Source organism: Otolemur garnettii, unplaced genomic scaffold, assembly GCF_000181295.1.
Source record: "Otolemur garnettii isolate 467f Iridium unplaced genomic scaffold, OtoGar3 scaffold00022, whole genome shotgun sequence".
Lineage (NCBI taxonomy): Eukaryota > Metazoa > Chordata > Mammalia > Primates > Galagidae > Otolemur > Otolemur garnettii.
This window is the reverse complement of record NW_003852417.1, coordinates 18,620,402-18,633,094: the sequence shown is the minus strand read 5'-3', so window position 1 is coordinate 18,633,094 and position 12,693 is coordinate 18,620,402. Positions and strand designations below refer to the sequence as shown.

Genomic DNA, 12,693 nt, shown 5'->3' with positions numbered 1-12,693 from the left:
AGTACATAATTTTAATGAGCATTTCTCATTTTTTTTGATAATGACTTATTACCTGCTGTTTATATTTATTTTGGACTATGAGAATGATGTTAGACAAGAAGCAAACTCAAGCGATCTTCTTATTCAAGTTCAAAATGGGAGACAACTCATGACATCAACAACACATTTGGTTCAAGAACTGCTAATGAACCTACAGTACAGTGGTGGCTCAAGAAGTTTTGCAAAGGAGAGAGCGAACTGTGAAAATGAGCATAGGGGCAGGCCATCGGGAGTTGACAATGAACTGTTGAGAGCAACCATCAAAGCTGATCCTCTAACAGCTCCAGAAGTTCCTGAAGAATTCAATGACCCTTCTATGGTCATTCAGCATTTGAAGCAAATTGGAAAGGTGAAAAAGCTTGATAAGTGGGTGCCTCATGAACTGAATGAAAATTAGAGCAATCATCATTTTCTTTTTTTTTTTTGAGAGTATCTCACTGTCTCAAAAAAAAAAAAAAAATGCCCTGGGTAGAGTGCCATGGTGTCATAGCTCACAGCAACCTCAAACTCTTGGACTCAAGCAATCCTCTTGCCTCAGTCTCCCTGGTAGCTAGGACTACAAGTGCCCACCACAAAGCCTGGCTATTTTTAGAGACCGGGTCTCGCTTTTGCTTAGTCTGGTCTTGAACTCCTGAGCTCAAGCAATATACCCACCTCAGCCTCCCAGAATGCTAGGAGTACAGATATGAGCCACTGTGCTGGGAAATCGTCATTTTCAAGCGTAGTCTTCCCTAATTCTATGCAAGAGTGAACCATTTCTTGATCAGATTGTGATTGTGATGAAAAGCGGATTTTATAGGACAACCAATGATGACTCTTTTCAGTGGATGGACTGAGAGGAACCTTGAAAGCACATCACAAAGCTGAACTTACTCCAAAAACAGGTCATGGTCATTGTTCGGTGGTCTGCTGCTGGTCTGAACCACTACAGCTTTCTGAATCCCAGCGAAAACATTACCTCTGAAAAGTCTGCTTAGCAAATTGATGTGATGCACTGAAACTGCAATGTCTACGGCTGGCACTGGTCAGCAGAAAGGCCTCAATTTTTCTCCACGTCACACAACCAATGCTTCAAAAGTTGAACGAATTGGGCTACGAAGTTTTGCCTCATGCAGCATATTCACCTGATTCTGGTCAATAGACTCCTACTTCTTCAAGCATGGTGGCAACTTTTTACAGGGAAAACGCTTTTTACAGGGAAAACCACAAAGATGGAGAAATTCCTTTCCGGGAGTTTGTTGAATCCCGAAGCACATATTCTTGCACTATAGGAAGAAACAAACTTGTTTCTCTTTTATTTTTTTTGAGACAGAGTCTCATTATGTCACCCTCAGTAGCGTACCATGGCATCACAGCTCACAGCAACCTCAAACTCTTGGGCTTAAGCGATTCTCTTGCCTCAGCCTCTCAAGTAACAAACTCATTTCTCAATGGCAACAGTGTGTTGCTTGTAATGGCTCCTATTTTGATTAATAAAGATGTGTTTTAGTTATGATTTAAAATTCATAGTACTCAACTACAATTTTGTGCACCAAAATACAGTCAGGGAACCTACATCCTTAAGCCCACAAGTGGCTCTTTAGGTCCTCTAGTGCAGCCTTTTGAATGCATCTAAATTTTATAGAACAAACATTAGATTTGTTTTAAAAATAAAAATATGGGGCAGGCATGGTGGTTTATGCCTATAGGTTGACACTTATAATCGTAGTCATCAGGGAGGCTAAGGAGGGAGGATCACTTGAGCTCAGAGTTTGAGACTAGCCTGAGCAAGAACGAGATCCTATCTCTACTAAAAACAGAAAAATTAGCTGGGCATGGTGACAGATACCTGTAATCCCAGCTACTCAAGAAACTGAGGCAGAAGGATTGATTAAACCCAGGGTTTGAGGTTGTTGTGAGCTACAATGACACTACTCCAGTCTACCCAGTGCAACAGAGTGAGGCTCTGTCTCAAAAAAAAAGGACAAAAATGTATTAATAAAAATAGAAGGATTTTGTTAAAATAGAAGGCCACATAGGCTGACCCCATATACTGGAGGTGGTGGATTCAAACCCGGCTCCAGCCAAAAACTGCAAAAAAAAAAAAAAAATAGAAGGCCACAGGTTCCTGACCTCTGTACGAGTTTCATCTCTGAAGCCCAAATGATCTGGCTCAGACCTTTCTCCACTGTTTTTTTTGAGACAGAGCCTCAAGCTGTCCCCCTGGGCAGAGTGCCATGGCATCACAGCTCACAGCAACCTCCAACTCCTGGGCTCAAGCGAGTCTCCTGCCTCAGCCTCCCAAGTAGCTGGGACCACAGGCGCCTGCCACAACGCCCGGCTATTTTTTTGTTGTAGCCATCATTGTTGTTTGGCGGGCCCAGGCTGGATTGGAACCTGCCAGCTCAGGTGTATGTGGCTGGCGCCTTAGCCACTTGAGCCACAGGCGCCGAGCCTCTCCACTGTTTTAATCCAAGATGGCATGGTCACTCTGCATCCAAATTTCTGTCACTTCTTATACCATCAGCCAGTTCTTCCCTGTTGGTCTAAATGAAATCCATGATTATAGAGCCTCATAACATCAACATTCCTTTTTGAGAGATGAAGGATTTATCACTTTTAGCAGACCAGACTTCCCACATCTGTCAGGATAACTGAAGTTGCTCATTACTGCTTCCTGCCTACCTCCGTGCATATGTGTAATCCATTTTAGGAACACGTCCACCCCATCCACTCTCTAGCTGGGACACAGCATTCCTCCTGCCTGCTGATTAGTCTGCCTTAGTCTAACCCAAATGCTCTCCACCTCATTTCACTCAGGCTTTCCACTCTATGGAAACGTGACGGGGAGGGTAACAGGAGGGAATGAAGCATCTTTCAGCATTTCTTCCTGTTTCCGGAGAGGAAGGAACTTTTATTCCCCTCTCCATAGAGATGAGGCCCCATAGTGGGTAGAACAAATCCAGCTTTTCATTCCACAACCTTATTTGTATCCTTCCACAAGAGAAATTTGACTGACTGGTCAAGTTGTGGACATTCATCTGGCTCAGTTTTTATCAGGACTGATGGCTGAGTCCATGAGGTGGTACAATGGTTAATTATACCCTAATTAGTCAGGGTCTGTTCTCACACCTGGCAGGATGATTATAGTTGGAGGCAGTAGGAATCTACTTTTAGTTCCAAGAATGACAGGGACACCCAAAGGCACACTGATAGCATAACCCCATATTTCAACAGTTATTTGACAAGGCTAACTCAGGGACTCCTACAGCCTAACCACCAGAAGTGCCTGATTGCTCAGGAAAAGCAGTATGTCTTATTGAAAGAGGCTGTGACTTTTCATCAACATTGGAAACATCTTTGTCTTCTCACTTTTATGGACTCATGTTTCTCACTTCACTCATTCTCAAAATATATGGTTCTCTTTTTACATACATACACAAATACTTTTAAATATAAATATCAAATTCAGAAGAATCAGATGGGCAGATAGATTTAGGAAGTACAAGTGAAAAGGTAGTCAGTACATTTACAATGATCATCTGAATTTCTCTGGCCATTCTGATATATTATCCCAAATATCATGTTGCATGGTCCACAAGGTCTTCCTTTGGGATTCTGAAGCAATCAATAGCCATACTTGTCATTAAGGTGTGTTCTGCCATCTCCACTTTGCCCTAGATCAGAGTATAAAAAAGGAAAGAAATACATTTACTCTTCCAATGTCAGGAGGGACAAGAGATCTAGACATCAGTAGGCCAAAAAGAAAACAGATAAAGAGGTTTCTTCCATGACAGAAATTTTTTTATTTACAATTCCAAAATACAGTTCTCTTTTCACTGCTACCTCAACATTTATTAGCATACAAAAAGAAAACATTTCTAGTAATTAAGTTTCTATTAAATACTAGTATATTGGAAACTCTACCCATAGAAAAAGCAAGCTGTGATGTGCATACTGGGAAATAAGCCTTACTGGGATGTGTAATCAGCGTAAAACTAGCATAATCACTACAAAATGCAACTTATAATACGTTAGAAATGTTCATAACTTTGATACAGCAGATTAACTTTTACAAATTTTTTCTACAGATGCATGTCTATACTTATATATATATAATAAAATTACACACGAGAGGTACTTATTGCAGAGTTGTTTGCAATGAGAAAAAACTGGAAACATAGCAAATACCCTTGAGGGAACTGTTTAAATAAGTACAACCATACTATAAAATTAAAGAATGATGGCTCGGCGCCTATAGCTCAACTGGCTAAGGCGCCAGCCATGTACACCTAAGGTGGTGGGTTCGAATCCCCAGCCCGGACCCGCCAAACAACAATGACGGCTGCAACCAAAAAATAGCCGGGCGTTGTGGCGGGCGCCTGTGGTCCCAGCTGCTTGGGAGGCGGAGGCAAGAGACTCACTTGAGCCCAAGAGTTGGAGGTTGCTGTGAGCAGTGAAGCCATAGCACTCTACCCAGGGGGACAGCTTGAGGCTCTGTCTCAAAAAAAAAAAAAAAAAAAATTAAAGAATGATGCCAAAAAAAAGATGCCAATGTATTAAAAAAAAAAACCCACAAGAAATCTATAAATAGCTATGAAAGAATCTCCATGTATTGCTAATGTTTCCATGGTATAAAAAAAGTAATGAAATATGTATTTTATAAAATACATATATAGGGTGGACATAAAGTTCATGTGTAATTTACTATATTAAACTTTTATATATATATATATATATAAGGATTGATAAGAAATTGATAATATCTGTTCATTTGTCTTTGAGACAGAGTCTCACTTTGTCGCCTGGGGGTTGAATGTCATGGCGTCATCATAGCTCACAGCAACCTTGAACTCTTGGGCTTAAGTGATCCTCATGCCTCAGCCTCCCGAGCAACCAGGACTGAAAGTGCCTACCACAATGCTTAGCTAATTTTTCTATTTTAGTAGAGATAGGGTCTCACTCTTGCTCAGGCTGATCTCAAACTCCTAACCTACTTGGCCCCCCAGAGTGATAGGATTAGAGGTATGAGCCATCGAGCCCAGCCTATCTGGCTGTTTTCTAAGGGAAAAAAAAATAAGAGTAGTTAAGGCACAGCGAGAATTTTTTTTTCTTTCTTTTAATAAAATTTAGACCAGGAGCACTGGCTCATGACTATAATTGTAGCACTCTGGGAGGCCAAGATAGGAGGATTCCTTGAGCTCAGTAGTTTGACACCTATCTGAGAAAGAGCAAGCCCCATCTCTACTAAAAATAGAAAAAATTAGCCTGGCATTGTGGGCACCTGTAGCGACAGCTACTCACAAGGCTGAGGCAGGAGGATCACTTGAACCCAGGAGTTTGAGGTTGCCGTGAGCTAGGCTGATGCCATATCTCTCTAGCCTGGGTGACACTCTGTCTTAAAAAAAAAAAAAGAAAAGAAAATTTAAAACACGTAAAAGTAAATAGAAAAATATAATGAATGCCATGTAGCCATAACTCAGCTTTAATAATTATCAATATGTGGCCAATCCTGTTTTATCTATTGTTACTCTTCCCCTATCATTCCTCATCTTCCCCCACTGGATTATTTTAAGATAAATCCCTGATATCATTCTATATGTGAACACTTTTGTATGTATTCCAGGAGACAAGGACTTTTTCCAAAAAATATAACTCAGCATCTTTCATATTTTTTTAAATTAACAATAATTTCTTAGAACCATCAACTATCTAGGTAGTGTTCAAAATTAATCTGACTGGCTAATGATTTTTCTTTTTTTTAGCAGTTTTTGGCCGGCGCTGGGCTTGAACCCGTCACCTCTGGCATATGGAGCCAGCTCACACTTCTTTGAGCCACGGGCACCACCCACTAATGATTTTTTTTAATAGTTGCTTATTTGAATTAGAGGCTAAACAGGGTATACAAATTATATTTGGTTGATATATCTCTTTAGAGCTACCTGTTCCACTAAAAGGGAGACTTTTCAATATATACTCTTGTAATTTTCTTGTTTTAAACCTTAAATATATGTTACCTACTCAAAAATATAAATAAATAATCCTAGAGAAAAAGAAAAGTAAAAACAATTTACCTTCAGGTGGAACCCATACACAGTAGTCTGGGTCATCATCAGGATATTTGGAAGAAAGTGTGGCTGGAAACTGCAAAGAAAAAAATGGGTTATTTCATATTTTTTTAATGGAGTTTTTTGTTGTTTTTTATTGATGGGATCCGGCTCTGTCACCCAGGCTGGAGTGCAATGGCACAATCACAGCTCACTAGTCTCAAACTCCTAGGCTCAAGCGATTCTCCTGTCTTAGCCTCTTGAGTAGTCAGTACTTATAAGTGTGCAAAAATTGTAGCAAAAATGGACTATTTCTTTCAAAAGAATTTTAACTATAAGAATTACTGTCCCATTAATGACAATTAATGACATGGTGGGGGAGAGAGAGAAAGGAGGAGGGAGAGAAGGATGGAAGGAAGAGCAGAGAGAGAAGGAGGGAGGGGGGTGGGGTCTTGGCATGCACCACACCTTTTGGAGGCAAGACATGATTGTAAGGGCGACTTTACCTAACAAATGCAATTAGTGTAACTTGGTTTCTTGTACCCTCAATGAATCCCGAACAATAAAAGAAAAAAAAAAAGAATTACTGTCACAGCTTGGCACTTGTACCTCAAGTGGCTAAGGCGTCAGCCACATATACCAGAGCTGACGGGTTCGAATACAGCCCGGACCCGCCAAACAACAATGACAACTATAACCAAAAAATAGCCAGGCATTGTGGTGAGTTCCTGTAGTCCCAGCTACTTGGAAGGCTGAGGCAAGAGGCTCGCTTAAGCCCAAGAGTTTGAGGTTGCTGTACGCAGTGACAACACAGCATTCTACCTAGGGCAACAGCTTGAGACTCTGTCTTCAAAAAAAAAAGAATTACTATCCCTATGCCTGCCAGCAATCAAAGCCAAGAGAGAGCAGTTTCCACTGATGATCTCAACATAAGTCATCTATGTAGGAGATCATTCTCTGAACCTTGATTTTTTTTTTCCCACAAAGCCATAACAAGCTGGTTTTCAGCCAATGAAAGGGAAGCCCTTTAAGAACGGTAGCTATTATACTGCAAGTATGAGTGTTAAATGATACAACCTATAGAGAGGGAAATGTGGCATTTGCCTTTTGAACAACTTGCAGAAAAGAGTTAACAAAGCAAGCCTGACTACTCTCCTTTGATAGTCTGGAAGGTCGGCCCTCATCTGGCTCCTGGGAACTTGGATTTGGGGAGGGTTACTACTACCCTAACTGATAAGTGTGGCTCACTGTGCCTCAACTATACAAACAATGTGGTTTATGCTGAATACCGGCTTTCTTTCTGAAAATCTGGAATTAAGGTACATGATAGGCAAGGAATGCCTATGTGATCAGTCCCCGGTAAAAATCCTGGTCGTGGAGTCTCCAAAGAGCTTCCCTAGTTAGCAACATTTCACACATGTTGTCACAACTCATGGCTAGGAAAAGTAAGAATATCCTGTATAACTCTACTGAATGAGGACCCTTGGAAACTTGTGCCTGGTTTCCTACATATTTCGCTCAAGGTACCTTTCCCCTTCACTGATTTTGACCAGTATTCTTCCACTGCAGGAAATCACAGTTGCAAGTATAACCATATGGTGAGTCCTATGAGTTCTCTTGTGAAACACCTAACCTAACCATGGTCTTGGGAACCTCCTGACACAACCTAGAAATCCAATTTCTGAGAGCTTACCACACACATCCACATAAAATTGTGTATATAAAAGATTATTCATTATAGCCCTGTTGTAGTATAAAACTAAAAAGAATCAAAGTATCCATCTATAGGGAACTGGCTAAATATATAGATCCATCTAATAGGATGCTCTCAACATACTCAATAGGATGATTTCCACAATAGGCTAAAAAAATTAAGATAAACAATATATTACATTCTACTTTTTGTATAACAAAAGGAGGAAAATAAAAATATGTTACTCAAATGTCTTTATATGGCAAAAGAAAGATTAATCAACTAATTAAAGAGGTAACTTGTATGTAAGTGGTTATAGGGAACAGGGTGAATGAAGACATTAGAGAATTCAAAACTAAAAGACCTAGCCCCCTGGGAGGCTGAGGCAGGTAGACTGCTTTAGCTCAGGAGTTTGAGATCTGCCTGAGCAGGAACAAGACCCCATCTCTAAAACCAGCCAGATGTTGTGGTAAGCATCTATAGTCCCAGCTACTTGGGAGGCTAAGGCAAGAGGATTACTTAAGCCCAAGAGTTTGAGGTTGCTGTGAGCTATGACAGCACCACACTTCTACAGAGGGTAAGAGAGACTCTGTCTCAAAAAATAAATAAATAAATAAATAAAAATAAAAGAGAACCTGGATTTCTCAGAGTAGGAGATAAGGCTACTGAGAACTCTGTGAAGTTAATCTCCAAAGAAAGGCGCTTCTGGATGTAGTCCGTGATAAAGGGGTTCATTTTTAACCCTAGAGAAGTAAAATACTTACTTTGCTTGGACCAGAAAATTTCTTTTTCTTCAATTCATCTGTGCTTCCCTCATATTCATTCTTTGATGCTATATGAGAAAGAAAGAAAGTGGCAACAGTTGTTTTCAGTATAAGTAAAACAGAAAGGCAATTCCTCCTATGACAACATTATAATTACTAAAGAAAAGATATCCAGGACAATCCTCTAATTCTCAAAAATTCATTTACTACTGTAAAAACTATATCAAGAAGATAGAATTCTTCCTTCACTTATAACTCTAGTTTATGAATCCTAAGGCTATTCTATAAGCTTGAATATAACCATACCATATGAAAAAGTAAAGGAAAGTGAGGCTGATTTTCTAGTCTACAGTTTAACCATTACAAGTAAAACCAGAGACAAGCAGTTCTTTTACTAGGCCAACCTTTCTACCAATTTCTTTTCATAGTTTTGGAATCACTCCCATGATATCACATACTCGACTCTGGGAGATGTAAAATTGCAGAGGACTCTGAACAGCCAGAGGGAAGAATCAAGGCTTCATGCCTTATAGGGCAGGGGGAAGGACCTTTAGGAGGTAGAAGAGTACAAGAAAGGCAAATGTGATGGCACCAAACACAAACCTCTTATACATTTTCCAATTTTGTTTAGGGGCTTGGCAGTAGCACCTACCCAACGTCTATAAGGCCATTCTTTATGCTGCCTCCTAGTCAGCTGCTAACCCCTCCTCTCTGAAACCAGTCAGCCACCTGTGTACAGAGCAGCAAGGGAGTCTGCTGTACTACTTGCCTGAGGGTTCCTCAAGTGATGAAGATGTTTTGTTAATCTCTTGATAATCTTTATTTTGTTCCCTCTGGCTGAGTTGAGACACGTTTTCTATAAAAAGCAATACCAAAGAATGCTATTATTATATAATTCATAGTAGAAAGCCAAGAAAGCATAAACAAAAGCAAGAGAAGCTAAATACATACATAATCATCCAGTTTACTACCATCAGCTTCAATTAATGTTAATAAAATTTTCAATAGGCTTGGCACCTGTGGCTCAAGTGGCTAAGGTGCCAGCCACATATACCTAAGGTGGTAGGTTCGAATCCAGCCCAGGCCTGCCAAACAACGATGGCTGCAACCAAAAAATAGCCAGGCGTTGTGGCAGGCACCTGTGGTCCCAGCTACCTGGGAGGCAGAGGCAAGAGAATCGCTTGAACCCAGGAGTTGGAGGTTGCTGTGAGCTATGATGCCATAGCACTCTACCCAGGGGGACAGCTTGAGGCTCTGTCTCAAAAAAAAGATTTTCAATAAATGGGCCTCCAGGTATATAATAGAGAAGCACCAGTTTTCCACTTAAATTAGCCAAATTCACAGAAAAATTTTGGCAATACCTACCAAAAGTCTTTAAAAAGCTAGAAATTTGGCTATAAATTCTACTTTCAGGAAAACCTAAAAAAAAAAAAAATCCAGCAATGAACACAAAGATTTATTATGTACAAGCATGTTTGTAATATCAAAAATTAAGAAATAACCTGCATATTTAACAACTGGGAATTAATCAAATAAATTATGACACTGGGATGTAATGGATCACTGTGCCTCTTATTAAAAACCACATTTTAAAAACAATAGTTTAAGATACAAGAAAAAACAGGTTATAAAATAGCATGTATAATAAAAATCCCAACATTGGGAAAAAATCAATAAAAAGGCATAAATTAAAAAAGGTCTTGGCTCACACCTATAATCCTCGTACTCTGGGAGGCTGAGGCAGGAGATCGCTTGAGGCCCAGAGTTCGAGACCAGGCACCACAAAAAAATAGAAAAATTAGCCAGGCCCAGTGGTATGTGCCTGTAGTACCAGCTACTTGGAAGGCTGAGGCAAAAGAATCACTTGAGCCTAGGAATTTAGGATGCAGCGAGCTGTGGCAATGCCACTGCACTCTAGCTGGGGCAACAGAGTAAGACTTCCAAAAACAAAAGAAAAAGAATCAACCAAGAAAAGACCTGGAGTAATCCCTCATCAGCTACAGATTTACTAATTATTTAGTCTTATAAACCAAGTTTTAAAATTTCTGCTATTTTCACACACACATATTTACTTTGGTCCCTTAAACAAGAAAATACAATATTTATTGCTCCCCTCATTGACATGTTATATCCACCCTCAAAATGTGTGAACCATAGACCAAACTCAGAAAGACGTATATGGCTCAGTGCCCATAGCTCAGTGGTTAGGGCACTGGCCACATACATTGGGCTGGTGGGTTCAATCCTGGCCCTGGCCTATTAAATGACTACAACAAGGATGACAACAACAACAAAATATCCTGGCATTGTGGCAGTGCCTGTGGATGCAGCTACTTGGGAGGCTGAGGCAAGAGAATCACTTAAGCCCAAGAGTTTGAGGTTGCTGTGAGCTGTAACACCACAGCACCTGACCAAAGGTGACATAGTGAGACACTGTCTCCAAAAAAAAAAAAAGGATGTATATGTTAATTAAGTACCTTTTGAAAAACCAGGCATTTTGCCAATAACTAAACAAAGTAGAATGTAAATATAAAAGATTTATTTCTTACAGATGAGGAAACAGTCACTTTTCTTTCTTTCTGTTTTTTCCAAAACAGAATCTCACTCTGTTGCCCAGGCTAGAGTATCACGGCATAAGCCTAGCTCATAGCAACCTGAAATTCTGGGGTTCAAGTGATCCTCCTGCCTTAGCCTCCTGAGTAGCTGGGATTACAGGGACCCACCACAACACCCAGCTAATTTTTCTGTTCTTAGTAGAGACTTGTCTCAGGGTCTCATTCTTGCTCAGGCTGGTCTCCAATGCTTGAAGTCAAGGGATGCTCCCACCTCAGCCCCTAAAGAGTGCTAGGATTATAGGCATCAGCTACCATGCCCAGCTTAGAGTGATTTTTCAAAGTATTTTTTTCTGATTATAAAAGAAATAATAGATCATATATAAAATTCCAAAGAAGAAAAGAGGAATCCCCACAACCTCACCCATAGAAGTCACAGAGCAAGATTCTGTCTCAAAAGAAAAAAAAAAATCATCAATTCCATCTTTCAATATTTTTCATCAAATATTTGCTAAACTGAGTGGATACTTATAAGGCCAGGTTTTCTGCTAGGTTCTATTGATAAAAAGATAATGAGGTAAGATCCTGAAGAACTTTACTCCAATGAGTACAATCATGCTTAACTGATTTCCCCGGATGGGGAAAAATGATTAAAGGGTGACTTATCCTGAGATCGCCTGTTCAGGCCCTATCATCCACCCTAACCCTACCTATTCCACTGTTGTCCAACTCATACAGTGGCAGCAGATCAGAATTCTTCCACAGCTTTCAATTTTCTGTAATTCTGGATTAGAATTTCTAAGATTAGAAATAACCCTTAATTTTCAATGGGAGTAAATAATGACTGGCAGTCAAAGGAAGACCAAGAAAGTTGCTTACTATACAGTCGGTGTATCACGTATGCAAAGGCAAGATGCACAGACAAGAATCAGCTTTGCTTTTAAAAATCTACCCACAATCAATGCAACTGCCCACTGAATAACGTGAGAAGAAAGACAGTACCGTGGGTTTGCTTTTCTTTAGACCGTGTGGACTCCGTGGGAGGCTTCGTTTCCTGTATGGCTTCTGGCTCTATCTCAAGCTGTGGCCTACTGCTTCCATCCTCCGTCTTTTTTTCTTCAACCTCTTCCTTTTCTTTTTCTTCCTCCTCTTCCTCCTCCTCCTCCTCCTCTTCTTCTACTTCAGGCTCATCCTTCATTCTTAACAGAGCTGGAGGGAGTTCTGGACGCTTGGGGGGTAACTTCTATGAGGGAAGCAAAGCCATGACCAATTACTTCTACCTAATGACAACACTACAAAAATCTCTTTGGGAAGGTTAAGCTGACTGTGCAGAATGTCTAGCCTCTCTAGGTTGATACACCCCAAAAGTCATTTGAAAGCAGGATTTTCACATGAAATTTTATCCATCTTTCGACCCTAAACAAGTACCTTTATAGTTTCTAGGGTCAAAGGATTATACCTGAAAACAGCTTGTAGGGAACTAAATATTTATTCCAGGTGAGTACCACTGTCCTGTCCTCATGATATTAAAGTATCTTTTTTTTTGAGACAGAGCCTCAAGCTGTCACCCTGGGTAGAGTGCTGTGGCATCACAGCTCACAGCAAGCTCCAATTCCTGG

At 40.2% G+C, this 12,693-nt stretch overlaps 1 protein-coding gene across 1 annotated transcript in view; it reads right to left on the bottom strand.

The window, feature by feature from the left end:
- Positions 1 to 2,489: 2,489 nt before the first annotated feature.
- Positions 2,490 to 12,693, bottom strand: part of SLC4A1AP (solute carrier family 4 member 1 adaptor protein) — a 29,310-nt gene continuing 19,106 nt past the window's right edge. The window contains exons 10-14 of the mRNA XM_003787488.3: positions 12,077 to 12,317; positions 9,292 to 9,378; positions 8,523 to 8,590; positions 6,093 to 6,162; positions 2,490 to 3,695 (exon numbers count right to left, since the gene is read on the bottom strand). Coding sequence (XP_003787536.1) covers positions 3,646 to 3,695; positions 6,093 to 6,162; positions 8,523 to 8,590; positions 9,292 to 9,378; positions 12,077 to 12,317 — 516 coding nt within the window. The 3' untranslated portion in view covers positions 2,490 to 3,645. The remainder of the gene's footprint in view (positions 3,696 to 6,092; positions 6,163 to 8,522; positions 8,591 to 9,291; positions 9,379 to 12,076; positions 12,318 to 12,693) is intronic.